This window comes from Mesoplodon mirus, assembly GCF_964341445.2.
Source record: "Mesoplodon mirus genome assembly, chromosome: 4".
Lineage (NCBI taxonomy): Eukaryota > Metazoa > Chordata > Mammalia > Artiodactyla > Ziphiidae > Mesoplodon > Mesoplodon mirus.
In genome coordinates this window covers 35,628,149-35,648,101 of record NC_138979.1, presented here as the reverse complement: position 1 = coordinate 35,648,101, position 19,953 = coordinate 35,628,149, and the positions used below count along the sequence as shown (strand labels likewise).

At 42.9% G+C, this 19,953-nt stretch overlaps 1 protein-coding gene across 1 annotated transcript in view; it reads left to right on the top strand.

Annotated features, from left to right (window-relative positions):
* Nucleotides 1–19,953, top strand: part of SH3GL3 (SH3 domain containing GRB2 like 3, endophilin A3) — a gene marked incomplete at its 5' end in the record, with an annotated part of 143,852 nt that overhangs the window by 99,551 nt on the left and 24,348 nt on the right. Inside the window, 3 exons of the mRNA XM_082617474.1 lie at nucleotides 4,880–5,013; nucleotides 9,262–9,420; nucleotides 18,567–18,670. Coding sequence (XP_082473600.1) covers nucleotides 4,880–5,013; nucleotides 9,262–9,420; nucleotides 18,567–18,670 — 397 coding nt within the window. The remainder of the gene's footprint in view (nucleotides 1–4,879; nucleotides 5,014–9,261; nucleotides 9,421–18,566; nucleotides 18,671–19,953) is intronic.

Below are 19,953 nucleotides of genomic sequence, written 5' to 3'. Positions count from 1 at the left end.
TGGGAGGGGTGGGAAGAAAGGACCAATTTGATTTGCCTGAGGCCATGGACAACAGAATAGTGTGTGGTCAAATACAGGGAAAGGGCAAGAGGTACAACCTATTGATTAGAGCCAGCAGGAATCTACTCATTGTGTTTGGAATTGCTCTCTACAGGAAAACTGCCCACTACTACTAACTTGAGCAGCAATGAGTTTCAAACAGTAAATCTAGAAAATAAAAACATCCTTTCAAATGTTTCCTGATGAAACACAAGCTGAAAAACAGTCATTGGAAGTTTGTAAACCTCTGAATTATATATTCAAAATAAGACAGAGGCAAATAAGAGGAAGCTTTCTTCATGGATAGACAGATAAAGATATTTTCAGGATGTACAAATTATATTTCTGCACTGATTAAGAAAAAGCATATCATCTGTGGAACATATATCTGAGGCAGTGTGCTTTACTGAGGAGCAAAAGATAAATTTAGGCTAAGATCGTCTACTTTATACCCATCATATGGGCTACCTTCTAATACTTTATTTTATTTAAATTTGATTCCGTGGGTAATTAGATATTGGCAAAGGTTTGTCCTGGGTAACAGACAATAAAAGAGGTCTAAATTGCCTCTGCAACCACTGACATGTATTTCTTCACAGGGAAGAGTATCATTTTCCCAGATCGTGACCACGAAATCGTAATTTGATAAACTGGTTTTCTCTGGATTTTGCATACAAGTAATGAAGGCTTAGAGAACCTTGTTTGAAATAAATTCCTAATGGTTTGGAGACTAATAAAGACACATGCGTGTGTAACCATTATCTGTAGGCTGGTACTATGCTAGTCTCCTGATGACTTTTTTGCTCTGAAAAGATATAAATGTCTAAATTCTATCTCTAGGAGGAAAATGTCATTAAAAAATTAATAGTGCATTTCCCACTTGTAAAGTAAAATTCTAAAAATAATTTCAGAAAGCCCCAAATATCAAATATGTTTAATATATTAGCTTTGAGATTTTAGCATACTACGATTCTTATGTTTAGAGTGATGTCAGGAAAGTATGGGGATAGTTTTTCTAGCCTTGAAACATATTTACGTTGCCTTAGTAGGTCATTTGTTGTTGTTTAAAATTTTAGTGTAGTCATCTGTAAAATAACTTTTCTAGTTCCTAGAGATGCTTTGAATTTCAAAAAAGAAATGCAGTCTTTCTAAGTCCCACTCCTTTGGTATACTAATTTGGTACCTCTGGTACACTAATTTGGTAAGGCTTTACTTATAAGTTTATATAGTTTGATAAATAGCTAGAACCTACTATCCTTTTTTAAAAAAATTTTTATTGGAGTATGGTTGATTTACAATATGTGTTAGTTTCAGGTGTACACAAATTGAAACAGTTATACATATACATATTAGAACCTGCTATCTTCTAAAGACATTTTTTCTGTTCTTAATTTGGCACTGTACCCTGCTGGTGTCTTATACTGTACCAAATCTTATCTAATCTTTTTTGTCTTATATCTTCCATTAAAGTTATTATTTTAGCAGAAAAAATCTGGTAACAAGTATCTTTTGTAACCTAAAGAGCTCTCTTGACAATCTGCATGCCATGAAAATTTGTATATGTAGGCAGCTATGAAAAATTAATCATCACTGGATTTTACATTACTAAATAAACCCATAGTGCTTGACTAGGAAAAAAAAAAAAGTATGCCCTATTTTTCAGGTGTTTGAAGCATAGTCCCAAATGACCCTCCAGAAAGGTTATACCATATTGACACTCCTGCCAGGAAGGTATGAGAGTGTGTTTCTCAGCACAGATACTAACTCTGGGAATTATCTTTTTAGTTTCCTTTTAAATAATTGATAATTTGATTTATAGCAAATAAAACTGATATCTGGGGGCTGTTTTAACTTTATTTTTTGGATTATGTGTGAGGTAGATTTTTTTTTTCACATTTGTCATCATCTTTGTGAATTGTATATTTGTGTCCTTTGCCTATTTTTCTATTAAGGTGTTCATTTTTTTTTTTCTTACTGGTTTATGAGCTTTTTCAGTGGTCAGGATACTTGCTTTTTGTCTGTCTCATATGTTGATGAAGTTTTGCCCCAGGTAGGCATATACCTTCTGATGTTGTAGGTGGAGGTCATTTTAATGGAACAAGATTTTTGCTTTTTATTTAGTGGGGCTCATTGGTCTTCTTTTATGGTTTATGGCTTTGGTATCATGTTTAGAAAAACTTTTCCGCTCCTCCCCGCTTCACTAATAAGCTGTGTAAATGTTTATTTATACTTTATTTTCATACATATGTTTTCTTTTCTTACCTTTAAATTCCCAAGCTCCTGAATTTAATGGATGAGTACTGTGCAATAGGGTTTTAATTTTGTGTTCTCACAAATACATAGCTAGTTGCCCTAACATTTTATTGAAAAGTTCAACCTTTCTCTGCTGATTTTCTATAACTTTTTTGTTATAAAATTTTATATATTTTACGTTTGTTTCTGGTCTTTCTCTTCTGTTTTCTTGATCTGTACCCTGTTTTGATCAAGTGTCATGTTGTTTTAAATATTGTCATTTTAAAATATATTTTAATATATTTAACTAAAATTTCCCCTAGATGTTATAAAAATTTCATGGACATACTCATCTGTTTTATTTTTCCAGATGAAACTTAGAGTCATTTTAAGTCCCCTCTACTAAAAAACAAGAAACTAATTAAATTTTTTTTTTTTGCTTGTAGGATCTTAGTTCCCCGACCAGGGATTGAACCCAAGCCCTTGGTAGTGAAAGCGCTGAGTCCTAACTACTGGACCCTCAGGGAATCCCCAAAAAATTTATTAAATTTTGATTGAGATTACTTTAAATTATATTGGGTATGAGTCGAATTTGATATGTTAAATCTTCTGGGAGAATTTGGCACGTTTGCTACTCATGTAGTGGTAGCAAAGCAAGATATGGAAATTGAGGATTCCGGTATTAGGCCATAGTCATTCATCTAGGAAAGTGGGGGGAAAGTCTTTTGAAAACTTAAAAAAAAAAAAATCCTGTATGTTAAAACACTAGTTAGTCACAGAGGGTAACAGTATCCTTCAGAGCAGTATAATGTGAATTTTATTTTATTTCCTGGGTGAATGGGGCCAAGATGGCCTATTCCTTGTCCTGAAGGCTGACCAGTGGAGGGAACAGGAGAGACTGCCAGGCAGGCCCTGACATCCATGGACAGTCCTGCAGTGCGTCTGGTCAGGTGACAGGGCAGGGGATTTGAAGGGCAAACAATTTGGTAGCTTCCTAGGTGCCCAGTGAGAGAGAGCTGACATCAGGAGGACACTAGGAACAGAGGGGTTGCTTGCTGTTCTGAGGAAGAGACTGTGCTGTCGGATGCTTTCTTCTTGGGGCCACACAGAACCTTCCTCAAGTGCAGAGACCTCCACCGGTGGAGGCTGAGTCCCACGTCCTCGTGGATTTGGAATCTTGAGCAAGGAGAGGGGATATCAGACCCATGGAGGTGACAGCTAATATTCAGAATGCACCTTTGGCGCCTTCTAAGAAACATATTTAGAAATGTTTTCGTCAAAGCTAAATTAACTGACATTCTGGGGTGTGGGCACTGGTGGCAGAGTGAGCAGTGGGGTCAGAAGCCATATCCTCCATTTCTGACCAGCTGGGCAGGAAAGAGTCCCCAGGCCAGGAAAGGATGTTCTCATTTCCATCTCAGAATGAGTTAGAACCAGACTCTGGGGAGTTAGTTAAGGAGACATAGCCTCCCAGGAGGAACAAAGCTACCCATACGCCAAAACGGAGTCTCGGTCAGCTGTGGTTTGGAGTAATGGTTTCCACTTACATTTTGCAAGGTCCTATAACATACACTATCTAGGCTGTTTCTTAAAAAAAATAAAAAGTGAGGTGAGGTGATATTGCTATCCCTGTTTTACAGATGAATAAACTGTACATGCCTATGACTTGTAGGTGAAACAACTTGAAGGTCAAAATTAGCTAGAAATGCTAATTCTTGGGCTGGGATTTCAGGTCTTCTTCAAGCCTGGGAGTTGAGAGACCGCAAGCTCTAACTTTTTATGAGATTGATTTGGAAAACCCCAACTACAGGAAAAAGAGTTCAGTTTAGTGCAGCATTTCCCAGAGATGTCTTCTAGAAAACCTGCAACCCTCATAGTGCTCAGCTACCAGGATGCCTGCTTGCAAATTACTGCAGGTTAGCTGGTGCCGAATACCAGGATTTAATCCAGCTAAGCTGCCCATCGCTGCTCAAGTCTGGCATGGCTGGCCTGGACCTCACGGCAAGAGCAGACCCTTCCCACCCTGCTGAAAGGCTGTCCTGTGTGACACTGCCAGACTTTCTTTGACATCAGAAAGGGTAGGGAAACTTAGAACCATCTCAAGAATACAAGGAGTGGCCTCAAGAAGACCTAGCAGCTAGAAGCTGAGATGAGGTTTTGTTCATTTATTTCTATTGTAATCTTTATTGGTTAATACTTAATCCCTGATGAATGAATCCTTTTATTGTTTACAAAGACGGATTTTGTTCTTGCGCCTCTAAGGAACCCTTGGTGCCAGTTCACAAAACTACCAGTTTAAAAAAAGAAACTTTAACCCCATCTAGTGGCTGATACGGTAAGTGCCTCAGTCTGTCTGAGCCTCAGAGTTTTATTCTATGCGGTGGAGAAAGTGCAGAAGTAGTGAGGAAAATGTGGAAAATATTTAGAAAGACTTCCTCGTTTTTACATTTTCTTTTCTCTGGGTCAAGATTCAAAGGTCCCAGAGTTGAGGACCTTGTTACACACCATTGATCATCACAAACTTTTGGGAAAAAATTAAATAAATATCACTGTTAACTTAGAGTTAGGTCTGCTAAAGAATGTTTTTTATTTGTATTTTCTGTTGAAGGCAATGCATTGATAGAAGTTGGCGAATCCATGAAGCTAATGGCTGAGGTGAAAGACTCTCTTGATATTAATGTAAAGCAAACTTTTATTGATCCACTTCAGTTACTACAAGACAAAGATTTAAAAGAGATTGGGGTAAGTTTTCTAGGCCATAAATCTGATCTGCCTGTTGCTATTTAGTATGATGTTTATACTATTTAAAATCATTAGAACATTTCTATAGCGACTCAGTGAAAGCATCATCTTATTGTGGGTGGTAAAAAAATAACTCAGTTATGTTTACCTGGCTCATTGGGAAAGAGTCCCAGGATCAATTAGGCCTTTATTTTGTACCTTATTGAAACCAGCTAGAAGCCAAGCTCAAGATACATATTTCTACAGTCATTTCTCGCATAACAAAATGACTGCATAACTTTGTACTGGATTTTTTTTAAAGCAACCTTTATTTATTTTTTAATACCTTTTTTTTTTTGCCACACCCCACGGCTTGTGGGATCTTAATTCCCCGACCAGGGATCGAACCCGGCAGTGAAAGCACAGAGTCCTAACCACTGGACTGCCAGCGAATTCCATGTATTGGATTTTTGATTATCAAAATCATACCATATTAGCTGCATCTTTTTTTTTTAGCATCTTTATTGGAGTATAATTGCTTTACAATGATGTGTTAGTTTCTGCTATATAACAAAGTGAATCAGCTATACATATACATATATCCCCATATCTCCTCCCTCTAGTGTCTCCCTCCCACCCTCCCTATCCCACACCCCTCTAGGTGGTCACAAAGCACCAAGCTGATCTCCCTGTGCTATGTGGCTGCTTCCCACTAGCTATCTATTTTACATTTGGTAGTATTTATAAGTCCATGCCACTCTTTCACTTCACCCCAGCTTACCCTTCCCCCTCCCTGTGTCCTCAAGTCCATTCTCTATGGACGTCTACGCCTTTATTCCTGTCCTGCCCCTAGGTTCTTCAGAACTTTTTTTTAGATTCCATATATATGTGTTAGCATATGGTATTTGTTTTTCTCTTTCTGACTTCACTCTGTTTGACAGACTCTAAGTCCATCCATCTCACTACAAATAACTCAATTTCATTTCTTTTTATGGCTGAGTAATATTCCATTGTATATATGTGCCACATCTTCTTTATCCATCCATCTGTCGATGGACACTTAGGTTGCTTCCATGTCCTGGCTATTACTGGACAGCTACATGAAATTAGAACACTCCCTAGCTGCGTCTTTTGATACGTTGCACTAGTGATCATTATTTTCCATTACTTTTTAAGGAAATCAGTACCTATGAATCAACATTTTGTATCTGGAAAATGTTAAAAATGGCCCTCCAGAGCATACATGGGAACTTTCAGGGACCTGTAGGTAATCACATGCCACTTGCTTGGTGGTGCTTTTGCAGATATGCAGAAACAGTCTTGAGACTTCTACCCTGCCAGGAACCTTACTCTGGAGGGGCAGGCTGCATCGAGACCTTCTTTGGGCACCCCCTTGAGAAGCTGCCCAGAAGACCTTCCTGGTGGTGCCTTGAGGAGTGATCTGAATGCAGCCTGGGCCAGCTTGGAAGTCATCCAAGCCTTGGGGATGTCCCCTTTTCCTTTCTTCAGGCCCAGATTCTCATGATGTGGTCCCTAAGCAGCATCAGCATCACATGTTAGAAATGCAAATACTTGGGCCCTATTCCGGAGCTTCCTAATGCAAAGTCCTGGATGCCCGTATAGGCATTTAGAATTTATACCAAAACCAGAGGCTATGGAGGGGAATTCAGGAAGGTTGAAAGAAAAATGAAAGCAACCGTTCAGGAACTCCCAGAACATTCTGCTACCTGACCACCACCCCCAGTCCCCCCCAGCACCCTCCTCAGCTCCTTACTCCCATTGCCCTCTTCCCCTCAGGCCAGTCCTCCACTGGGCCCCAGAGTCCATTATCCTCATCTCCTCAGGGCCTTTGCCACACCGGCATCCTCTCTCTGGAATCTCCCTTCTTCCCCTTTCTCTCTATAGGCTTCTTCGGGTTAACGTTTAAACACATCAGCACAGCAGCCCTTGACTCCCAGCTTCACATCTCGGCCCCTCCAGTCCACTCTCCACACCACAGCCAGAGTCTTCCTAAGGTACAAGCCCCCAGTAGCTGCCCACTGACTTTGAGGGTAAAGATCCAGCACCGTAGTCCCTAATTCCTGGCCCCTCCTTCTCTCTATGGGTTGATCGCTCACCCCTTCCCACTTGAACTCTCTGCCTGGCCTCAATGAATTACTTACAGTCCCCAGGGGATGTTTTGCTTTGTGCTCTCTTTTTATTCTTTGTCTTTCTCCTTTTCCACCTTCTCCTGGCTAAGTCATCTCACGTTGCAGATCTCAGCTCAGATGTTTGGTCCTTTGGGAAGCTCTTGTTCTCTCCCCGGCTTAATCAGGTGCTCCTTCTGTGCTTCCTGTGCTGTGAGCATCACTGCTTCTCTTTTTCTATTGTTTGGCAGCAAGTGCTTTGGAGTAAGGAGGCATGTTTTGTTCACTTTCGCATGACTAGCGCAGCCTTTGTGCTCACAGATTATTATTGAACAGATGATTCTAGAGAAGAGACATTCTGTGTTGTGGGGATGCCAAAACATCTTTCCCAAATGCAGAACCTTAGAACCAAATACCTCCTTTGCTGAAATACATAATATGCCATTTCTTCTTGTGTTGCTGACCTTGAAGAAAGCTGTACAGAAAGTCCACTGGACAACATTGCTTTTCCACTTGACCTGGTTCAGTAGGGTAGCTAGTCATGGAAGCAAATGTGGATCCTGAGCAATGAGTGGGAGAAATGTACAAAATACACATATCCTTAAATGTTTCTCCCTATGCAAAAAAATAATTTTCTAAATGGTGTCTCCTGTTCTTCAACTCTGGTTTGATAGAGAAACTGTATAAATTTAAACTTAAATCCTATAGATGATCAAGAATTAAGCGTCTAGGGCTTCCCTGGTGGCGCAGTGGTTGAGAGTCCGCCTGCTGATGCAGGGGACACGGGTTCGTGCCCCGGTCCGGGAAGATCCCGCATGCTGCGGAGTGGCTGGGCCCGTGAGCCATGGCCGCTGGGCCTGTGCATCCAGAGCCTGTGCCCCACAACGGGAGAGGCCACAATGGTGAGAGGCCCGCATACCGAAAAAAAAAAAAAAAAAGAATTAAGCGTCTAATATTCAGAAGGCTTTTCATAGTCTCAGCTGTGCTGTATATATCTTGGACATCTGGAGTGGAGAGCCTGTTCGTTTAATACATGACTGACATATCTGTAAAAGGTCTTGTGGTCTCAAAGGGCTTCTATAAATGTTTCGTCACCCATAAGTAGCCAGACTAAGCCTGGCTGTGCCCGTTTACAGCCACATATGTGGAGGCACAGAGGGATTCAGAGACTTGCCCAGAGTCAGAAGAACATGTCAGAAGAGAGATGATTCTGACTTTTTGTCCCATGTACTCTTTTCACCCAATCATTATGGAGGTTAGAACCAGTGCTTCCCACTAAAAAGAATAGTCAAGTTACCCACATGCTTCAGTGGGACAATCTGTTTTCACATACACTTTCAATATCAAATATCTGTTTTCCAGGGGTTATGGTCATAAACTCCCTTGCTCTGTGTGGTTATCCCTTCTATAGTATTTCTGACATGGGATCCCTCTACTTGAACACAAACTGTGATGGGGAACTTACTACCAAGCAAGGCACTGTATTCCACGAATGGACACCTCTAATATTTATAATTGTTTTACTTTGTTAAAGAGATCATATTTTTAAAAAGAAATTCCATCATTTCAGAGGTTGCCTGTGAGCATCTGTCCTCTGTATCACATTCATCGAGGGCATTTATTCAACTTGTTCTGTAATTGTTTGGGAACTTTATGGAAGATTCATAAGTATTCTAGAGGATACTAGAAATTTGTGTTTTTATAATCTACTTCTTAGTGAGGAGTTGACAATAGTACCAAAAGAAACATACTTTTTTGGGGTGTAGTTAATATGGCTGGAAATTATCTGGACATTAATGGAGCCTAAGTGAGGGGTCCTATAGGGAACCTTGGAAAATTAATCTGCATACTGATACTGCATCCTTATGTTCCATATAGACACTCATTCATTCTGTCTTCCATCTATCCATCCATCCATCCATCCATCTACCCATTCATTCATTCCACAAATATCCCTTGTAGACCGGCAGTGGAGGGAGCCTCTAATAGATGCTGAGTGCATGCAAAAGAAGTGTAAGGTGGGATCCTGCCCCCTAGAATTTATGCCAAGAAAAAGCAATGACTATTTTCACAGAAATGCTGAATATTTCTTTATGCTGTGTTTGAGCATCACAGTTCTCTGAAGGACCCCTTTGTCTCTTAGCACCACCTGAAAAAGCTGGAAGGCCGCCGCCTGGATTACGATTATAAAAAGAAGCGAGTAGGTAAGATACCAGATGAAGAAGTCAGACAAGCAGTAGAAAAATTTGAAGAGTCAAAGGAGTTGGCTGAAAGAAGCATGTTTAATTTTTTAGAAAATGATGTAAGTATTTAAACCAAACAGAAGACTTTAATGTGAATGAAAACATTGACTGTATGACTAGGGTCAGCATGTTGAGAAGCTCTGGAGCCTTAGTTGTTACAAAGTTTCCAGAATTTTCCATAACCATTATCTCCTGCCTAAGAAATAGCTTCAGCTACCCAGCAAGTCCTGACTCAAATCTCAGATCTGGAGAAGTCCTGTTGATCCTAGAATTGCTTCAGAGATGTGCTCGGGTTGGCCCTGGGGAGGTGGGATTGTCTTAGGTGAAGTGCATCGTAGACCAGCCTTTGTATTTGAGGCCATAGCATTGGTGGTTTTGCAGGAGAATAGAAAGCCCAAGTCATGTGGTAATTTGCAGTTTTGCTAAGACTGTGAAGAGCGCTCAGTGAGGCAGATGTTTGAGGAGGAGCAGCTCTCTTGGCTAGTGGGAGAGCCTCATTCATCACCCAGCTCTCTGATGCCTTTACTTGTCATAGTGAACCTTTGGGATATAAAAGCATGACCTAAGTTTTTCAGCTGTACCATAGTGGTGCTTGTGAACTTGGGGATTGTGAAGGTCTTGACACATACCCCTCAGAAATGCTAACATCCTATTATACTGTGACTCCTGCCACCAGCTCTTATTTTATTTGTCCAAGTAAAGTTAGATTAAATGGAACTAAAGAGGATGGTAACCCCCAACTGGGCACCGTGAAGGCTGAAGGCCACCCTTCTTTGCCTTGGCAATGAGAAGTCATTTGGCATTTTTTACTGCCTGATGGGAAGAGCCCTTGGCCACCTGCCCCGTTCAGAGTTCCCACCCTAAGTCCAGCTTCTGTGATGCCACGAGCCACCTCAGCCCAACATTAGCTTCGGACCTATTTGTTGGGCTTTCAAACCTGTTGGAACAAGTCAGAGGGTTTATTTTTCTGCAACACTGTGTTCTACTTCTAATAATTGATTAAAAGGTACCTTGAGGTCTTGCATCTTTCAAGTCTAGTCAAACCAAATGTACTGAGCACCTTTTATCTGCCATGGTGTTGTGGGAGAATTATGTCCACTATTGACAAGACATTAACCCTGGAGGAAACAATGTGAAATCCCCATGTCCATTAAGCCTCAGTACCAAAAAGTGCATTCTATTATGTTTCTCCTTTAAATATCTTATCAGGTTTTTTTCTTTTACATCTTATGAGAAATGAGAAGAGGTATAACAGTTTTCCCTGTTTTTCTTTGTTGTTTGTTTTCCCTTAAAAATAGAAATTTCCTTGAAATTATCCCCTAGCAATAGGCCATTTGGTTTGGTTTTGTCTTGGATTGCCATATTTGATTTTTTGAAGTGTGAGGTATCAGATGCATGTATTCCTTATCAGGCTGCGGCAAACATTGCCCTTCCAGTCCTGGGTACTTTAGAGGTAGATTTAAACTCTGAGGTTGAATCTCATGTGTCAGACGTGCTGTCTAACCCACGTGCTTTATTCATGACCTTTATTCATGCTCTGTGATGAGCTATTGCAAAGTACTCCATTAGGGAGGCCTGTCTCAGTTGCTCTGGTCTTGGCAGTTGACTCAAGAGACCTCAGTTTCCCTTCAGTATCAGTCAAAATCAGAAATGATCCCTTCCTTATAAGAACTCAGTCATTTGTCCATTTGTTGACAGTGTTCTGCTTGTCACAAATGAGTTAACCCCTGCCCACCCCACCCTGAGATAAGTAAGAGCTAGCTTATAACTCAAGCCCCACGGAGGTCCTGGTGTTGGCCCTGCAGAGGCATGAATTGCAGTGTTTCCCCTAAAGTTTCCTGGGGTGGGTGGGGGGTGCCTTCATTCAGCTCTGAGGAGCATGGGCTGCTCCCTCATTTTAGGGCCTGGGTCCACATCTTCACTGGCAGCCATGGAAACTGGCCATCGAGATGGGAGGAGATCAGAATAATGAAACGGTGGAGGACTTTCAAAGGCTGCCTTGGAAATAGGCTCCACCTCTTTCTCTTCCCACCTATCCTAGTGCCATTTTCAACTGTAGTGGTTACCCTACGTGCTGTGGTTGCTGATTCTCAAAATAATGGCAGTGCTAAGGAGACTGATGGTGGTGAGATGAGGATGACAGTGACGAAAGCTACCATTTACTGAGTGACTTATGATAGGGAGGCTGCTCTTACCTTTGCCCCTCCCAGGTTTATAGTTGAGGAGACTCACAAGTTATCATGGAAGCTCCAGAAGACTGCCTTCTTTCTCTTCTTGGGGTAACAGCAAGTAGACCTAGAAAAGGACAACCTTGTCTTTTCCCATGACAGTGTCTGGCCATATCCAGGTGGTCTGGCAGTCCTGTTGGTGAGGCAAGGTCTAGAAAATGTTCTCCAGTTCCCCTTGGATCTGACATGCTAATACTGAAACTGCCTGGTGCTTGGGGATAAATAGTGGGTGTGACTTATTGGGGGAAAGACAAAGAAGCAATACATGGTGGGATGAGGCATGCTTTGAACCCTCAGGCCTGTCCTTGGCCCTTCTCCAGCAACCAGGCCAGGCCCAGTGGCTCTGCAGCTCACAGAACCCTGACTTCCTGCTCCCTCTGGGTCAACCTCATGTCCATCCTTCATCACTCAGACTTTTGTATCCATGTCTGCTTTTTTTCATGGTGAGGAAGCTCTGAATGAAGAGCTGTGCTTCAGGATGGCTGGTGATGGCTGAATTTTCTTCCAGGAACTAAAGATGGCTGAGATCTGTCTAATTCCCAGATTAAACACAGTGGGTCTGCAGGCCCTGCCTTTGCCCAATGGATTGGACATTCCATCTGACATGGTACCTGCTAGAGACCAGGTATATGCCTGCTTCTTGAGGACAGACTCTGTCAAACACATGGCCTCAGGGACATGGTGGCAGGCAGCAGAGGCCCTGGCACTTTCTCCAAACACAAGTGGGACATGCTTCTCTTATTGTGGGTTACAGGTTTGAGGTATCCGTCAGAACTGATAATCCTTTTGGGTTCGGACTGATTGAGGCATTGACACAAAAACCAGATTGGAATCAAGGGGAAGCCCTTTTAACTGATGAGAATACCCAATGACTGTAAGATACCGGCCTCCTCGTCACCTGTGTTGGAGGGGTTGGCATGGCCAACCCACGTCCCGATTGCACTCTCTGCTCATTGCACCCTCATTGGCAAAAGCCTCCCCGGTGCAGAGCCAGCCTGACTCTCACACCCAGACACAGGCTGAGACCCATGGCCTCTGGCCATGCAGAGCAGAGAACCCATCCTACTAATGAATGAACATTCCTCGATCTCATCCACAGCGGGAGGAGTGAAGCTGGGCTGGGGAAAGGGCTTGCAAGTGTTCCCTCCAAAGAGAAAGTGAAAAGCAGAGTAGTGTGAAGGAAGGGAGACCATCTGAGGTGGCGTGTCTGAAGCTCTGGGGCCACCTGCCCAACTCTGTCTGGCACTAACAATGCAAATCCCAAAGTCTCGCTCTCCAGGGAACAGGCAGTATCTTCTCCAGCCCTCATGTTCTATAGCCCTGGCTAAGACACGATAAAAGCTTCACCAGATACTGCCTACAAAATCTGTCTGCCAAAGATCTGTCTGATGTGAGGAGAACTCCAACTGGAACTAACAGGCTTGGTCTTTCCCGGGTCTCCAAATGCAGATCATGCAACTCTTCCTGGGATTTTCTGGAGGTTTCCAGGATGTGGTGGCTCATCTGTCCTCACATCTGCATTCTCCCAACTGAGAGACAAACAGGGCAGCCAAACAAGGATGACAAACCAGCCTCCTGCCTAGAGGACAGGACTGTCTGGAAAATTGAGTGGGCAGCTTGGGTCTGGGTCCACAATGGCCTCCAACTACTTACCCCAGACCTCGTCTAGATCTTAGAGCCACCTTCAGGGAGAGTGAGGTGTGCAGAGCAGAAAAGCTGCTTCACAAACAAACCCACTTTCTTCAAGAATACAGACCCCAGGGCCAGGCCCCTCTTGCCTTTCCAGCACAGGGTCCAGTCGCCCTGAGTGTCAGGGTCCCCTAATCTCATCAATCAGACGGATCACTCCTCCTCCTATCACGTGGAAAGAAGGAAGGGGTGGTGAGAAGGCCCTGAATTGTTTACTCCAACATTCATTCCTAAGGGAAAGTGGCATCTGTTTTTCTACCTATTTTTGGCAGAGTTGGGGATGGGGTAATCAAAGAGAAGAGTCTCCTTTGGCACCATGCTGTCGTCCTTGGGGGTCTTGTCAGTAAGTGCTGGATTGGAGCCCTTGAGCATCACATCACCTCTTGTCCAGAGCTGAGTAGCTTCCTATTCTACACGCAGATGCAAGCCAGGAGGTGTTTTGGTCCATGAGATTTTCCAGGAGCCCAGAGGGGCAGGTCTAGGGCTGATTCTTTCTGCTGTGCCAGGCTGGGATGAGGCACCCAGAGCAACCCTCCCCTAGGGGAGGGGGCCCTGTGTCCCCGACAGTTAGCTCTGAGGTGGGGGTACAGGATATTCAGCAGTTGGTTCCCCGTCTCCACTGCCATTTCTTGGGAATGCTAAATCACCCCTAGGCCTGTTAACACTCTCCTCTTCTGTCTTCGCAGAGAAGTTTATTCTTCACAACACGACATAATGGAATGTAGGTCTTGGACGTTGGCAGGGGCCAGAAATATCACACAGAAGATGCCATTTCAGTCCGATGAGGCCAGGCACCTGCAATATCCTCTAAGCTCTCCTGATACAAATCCCCAGCCTGGGGACCCTCCCTCTGTCCATGGGCTCCCAGAACAAGTGGAATTACTAGATTCCAGATTCCTGGGTTCTTTCCATTGGTCTAGAGTGGTGTTTCCCAAAATTCATTCCATGGGATGTAGTGTGTGTTGCGTGAATGATGTCTTTATGGTCAAATAAGTTTGGGAAAGCCTGGGTTAACCAAAATGAAACAGGTTTGCTTTATCACAAGACTTTTCAGAGTCTTTATATGAATATATGAAAAATTAATCTCCGGGAGATTCCTAAAAGAGGATACACAAGGCAGTTTCTCAAACTTATTTGACAATAGAACTCTTCCACACCACTATTATTATTATTTTATTATTGACATATCGAGGGACTTGTGATATATCGAATAAGGCATTTAGGAAGTATCGGACTAGTAGAAAGAAAGCACTCCCGACAAAGAGGGAAAGACCTGAAATATGGTTGTGGTTTTGCCTCTGTTCAGCTATATGCCCCTAGAAAGTCACTTTCACCGTTACAGTGTCAGGCAAATGAAACCCTGCATGCAAGAAATTCTTTAGAAGTATAAAGTGGAGAATAAGAGTGTAGAGGATTATTATCCATGTTATTAATTTAATACGAATTTAATGGCCTGACTCAAACTTTCTCAGAAACTCTAAATAAAGGCCTTTGCCTTATTGGAAAAGGCATCTGTTTATGACCAGACTGCAAAATTCCTGAGAAATTTTCCTCCAGCTTCTCTGAGGAATCCAAAAAGAGTGGAGTCTTTGATATGACAGAGCCAGAAATCAGTTGGATTATCACAATTCACATCGAAGGTGGCCTCCATTGGAAGTACGTCATTTCAGTTGTGAAAGGGGACAGCTTGCCAGGTCCCGGGAGATGCACATTTCTGCATTCATGCATGCTGTGTGTACTGTATATTCCAAGGATCTGGGCGGGGCATTACCTATTCACGTCAAGTTCTCTCTGTTCTCTCCGTGGTCTTCAGAGTGTGCCTCTGTGCCCATTTACCTGGCTACCGACCAGTCCCTTGGTAACTGATTGTTGGAGGGTCTGAGGAGATTTCACAGCCCTGCTCCTTCTCTGCCACCCCAATTTCCATATCCCTGTTGCAGAGTTGATCTTAGAGGGCCTTTACTATGTAGTCCTTTGAGCCATTCTTCCTTTGGTACAACCAAAGTTCCACAAGCCCCCTCAATGGCTGTTGGTCCACAGGCTCCCCCAGTGGCTCAGATCCCACCCAAGTGTCCCTGGACGCTTTCCACAGCTCTTGGGAACTTCTCCCGCTCTTAGTCTCTGCCCCCGTCCCCAGGGCTAAGGTACTTCCAGCAGCCTCAGTGGGTTCATTAGCCCCATGAGTTTGGTTCCTATGAGTCTCAAGGTAACAACTCCCATCCCCCATAAACAGGGGTCCCTGACCAGAGCTAGTCCCATTGTTAGATTTTGCTTCATTTGAGAATAGGCCAAAGCAGCTCTGAAATGGCAGTGTCCTATTGCTGCTGAATCATCACAAATCTGTGGCTTAAAACAACACAAATCTATTATCTTAAAGACTGGAGGTTGGAAGTCCTAAAATCAAGGTATTGGCAGGGCTGAATTCCTTCTGGAGGCTGTAGGGAAGAACCCATTTATTTGTCTTTTCCAACTTCTAGAGGCCACCTGCATCCCTTGGTTCATAGCCTCTTCCTCCACTTCAAAGCCAGGAGTGAAGCATCTTCAAATCTCTCACTCTGGTTCTGCTTCCACTGACGCATCTCCTTTTCTTACTCTAACCCTCCTGCCTTCTTCTTAAAGGACCCTGGAATTATATTGGGCCCACCCAGATGATGCAGGTAATCTCCTAATCCCAGATCCTTTACATAAATCACATCTGCAAAGGCCCTCTTGCCATCTAGTAATATATTCACAGATTTGGAGAAATAGGACTTGGACGTGTTTGGGGGCCACTTTTCTGTCTACCAAAAGCTCCTGGTTTCATGGTTCCATGTACCTCCCAGGTAGTGTCATAGTCCTCACCCCGCCCCTTTGTCAGCCAGCATTGCCTTTGTCTGGTCTCTGCCTCCTTCACCTCTAGCCCCATAGGGAAGTCTGTTTGCATCACGAGTTTCTCACCTGAGGCGTCTGAGCTGGGTGTGACCTTATCTGTAACAGCAAGTGCACTTTACTTTCAGAGACCGGAGCTAATTCTCTGGTAATTCTGTTCCACTGTGTGTGTCATGGGAACCCTTCCGGGGTGTGAGGTCACACTTTACTCTCAAGACGGCACCAGCCAAGTGGCAGCACAGGTCTCAGGTGGCAGTGGAATTAAGTTTTTCTTCTCATCCCAGGTGACGTTTCCTGCTTCAATAGATGAATTTGCCAAATTGAGTGGTGTGGCCAGTGGAAGAAATGTTTTACCTTCTGGACAGGTTTTGACTCTTGCCAGGCCTGGGTTTATTGCAACCTTGATTCTGCCGGTCCAGGTATTGAATTCTCATTGGGGTTTGGGAAGCAGAGGCCGCCTGCATACAGCTCACTGCTCATGGCCTGGGGACAGCTGGAAGCTTCCATTTTTCTGGCAGGGAAAGGCAGATAATCCACTTGGGGCACCACATGGCTTCACTGTCAACAAGAGACTTATAGCTTCATAACCACCTCTTCAGCAGTTGCATTGAGCACCTACTATGTGCAGGCGATGTACAGCACTGCTGTTGTCTTCCAGGTTTTAAGGGACCCCAAGATCCATTTCCTTCCCAAAGTCAGCCATCCAATGAATCCAAATGCCTCTCTGGAATACATAATCTAGTGTTCTAGCCACATCAGAGATGATAGCTGGCGATGCCCCCTCCCAACACCACGTGTGTTTCAAGGAATATTCATTCAACTACCTTTCACTGTTCCCTTAAAAATTATAAGATGTCAAACATATTTCGAAGTGGGTACTAATATATAAATTAACTTTACTAAAGATAGAGAAGTGTGGTGCAGATTTTAACCAGCACACAGCTCTTACACTGTAAGGAATCCATAGCAGATTCTACTGTGATCCTGTTAGGCTGTGGTGCTGGACTTATTTAAAAGTATGTGTAAAAGCCAAAGAGGTGAAACTTAAGAAATCCTTAGGATTTTGTAGGGGCCAGGCTGTCTTTGTTTTGTTTATTGAGTTTTTGGAAATTTAAGGCTAGGCTTGTTGCTCTTCCAGCCACAGAGTGTGGTAAAGTAAATGTAATACAGTGGGATTTCATCGTGCAGACGCTGATCACAGTATGGCCCAAGTGGAAGTCCATGTATATCTTACATGAACATGAACCCGTGTTTAAAATGGTGTACATGGGCAAGGAAAATGAAAGTATAGACAGCTAAAATGCAGTCAATAATAGCAAATGAAAATAGCTTGGATCTTTGAAGGCAAAGGAGTCCATGATTGGTTTTGCAGGGTGAGGGTGTAAGGGTGAATAAACAGGCAGACTTTCCGCTAAGCTGATTAGCAAATGAAGTAAGGAGGTGATGCATAGACTATGGGGAAGCTTAGGAAAGAGGGGGATTGATTTTGATTTGTGCCTTTGTCTGGTTCTGGAGTTCACGGGATTCACGCTGCCTCCCACCCCCTCCCCGTCCCATCACCTCAACCCAGTGGTCCTGCCTCTGAGGCTTGTGGAAATCAGTTTAATGAATCATTCTTTCTGTAGCGGCCCCGCAAACATGTAGGGAAGCAGGGAATGGAGCTCCAGTGCCCTACTGGAGATGGCTCTTCCTCAAATTATGCATCCCCAGGCCTTCCAGGCTTTTTTATGTAACATAACTTTTTCATTTTATTTTTTTACATCCACTGTAATTTGGTCACTAATTTCATGAATGTCTTGGTTCATGGGAAAGAGAGCTGCCAGAGTCTTTCTAGTTTATTCCTTTGGGCTGTTTTTTTCAGGGAAATGATTTTGTGCTGATAGCAACAAAAACATATAGGGGGCAACAAAAACATATAGGGGGCTGGCAAGTCTTGGCCTGGTGTGTGCCCTGCTTCCTGGCTTCCCTTCTTATCCGAGAACAGCTTAATTTACTTAATTTCTTGATGTGACTTAGCTAGAAAGTGCCCGTAGAGACACTTCGCTAAGGAAGCAGTTCATTTACTAAACCTTGGCTTCAGTTGTAACTGGAAAAGCTTTATCTCTCCGTTTTCAGATCCATGAACTTTATAGCGTAAACATCTCCTGAGAAGATCATCTAATTGGAAAAGTAGACTTTTTTTATTGAGTTAAATCAACTTCATAATCACAAATAAATTTGAACATGTTTTTCCAGCATTTATAGCTCTATACCATGATCTATGTGATCATTACTTTGTGATGAAATGACATGAAATAGACCAGAGCCCAGGCAGACAGGACGCTTCCCTGCAAAGCTGGGTCTTTGTTGCTGGTCTCTTCTCTTTCTGAACATTACACAGGCGCTGGCCTCCATGGAGTAATTTTCCACTTCTGCTGCAGGTAGAACAAGTCAGCCAGTTGGCCGTGTTTATAGAGGCAGCTTTAGACTATCACAAACAGTCCACAGAGATTCTGCAGGAGCTACAGAGCAAGCTACAGATGCGGTAAGAACCTTCACATTCATTATAAGCTTAGGGCTGCAGAGTTAAAATCAATCGAAATCAGTCTCTCTCTCTTTCTCTCCATCTTCCCCTTCCCACTGCCCCATTCTGTTTTGAATTTTCTTTAGCTGGCTTTCATGGTTGGGTGTGGGATAGCACTGAGATAATAAATACATGGCTTTGGCCAATAGGACAGAACTGGGAAAAGGGATCTGGCAGCTTTTCTCCTTTTTCTTTTCACTCAAGCCCTTACTCATGACCTGTGTTTAGGGCAACCAAAGTTGCTCACTTGCCTTCGAATTCAGCCCTTACAGAGCTGTCCTGGCTTCACTGCTGACTTGATGAGAGTTTAGCTGAGGGTGGGATGGCATATACTCCCTCCCCAACATCTAGGGATGTGGAGAGGAGTGAGATGATATTCAAAAATGTCTCAAAAAAGATGTGTTTTTACTTCACGAGCACAAATACCAGCCCGTGTTCATAACATTGACTCTGAAAGATATTGAAAGAGTCAAAAATACCCTCTGAATGGTCAAAGAAACATTGCTGGGTTCCCTGTGACTTTACTGATAAGTGTATCCTCTACTTTTCTGAAAATTAGTGATATATGTAGTGTTCATGGTAAACCTATTAATTAAAATACTGGGTTAAAAAACTACCCTAAGTTTTGACCAGGTTTGATAACAGAAAATTGTTTTACACAGGATGATTATAGTGAATAAATCTGGAGGGATTTTTGCTTAAATCAATGCAGTAATTATAGAGGGAAGACAAAAGGTGTGTACAGTCTCTGAACTATCCACTTTTGTAGGCAGGTAGTTCATCTACTGCTCACATGAGCATCTTTTCTTAATTCTATCTTTATATGAGGAAAAAGAGAAGGAAGCTAACGTTGTTGAGTGCCCAGTTCATCCCTGTAACTTGCTAGATGCCTCAGAGACTTTATGAGAGACAAATACTTTACAAATATAGGCATACCTAGGAGAGATTGGGAATTTGGTTCCAGACTACCACAGTAAAGCAAATATTGCAATAAAGTGAGTCACACAGAGTTTTTGGTTTCCTAGTGCATATAAAAGTTATGTTTACACTAAACTGTAGTCTGGTAAGTGTGCAATAGCATTGTGTCTAAAAAAAACCCAATGTATATACCCTAATTTAAAAATACTTTATTGCTAAAAAAAAGCTAACCATCACCTGAGCCTTCAGCAAGTCCTAATCTTTTTTGCTGGTGGAGGGTCTTGCTTCAATGTTAATGGCTGCTGACTGGTCAGGGTGGTGGCTGC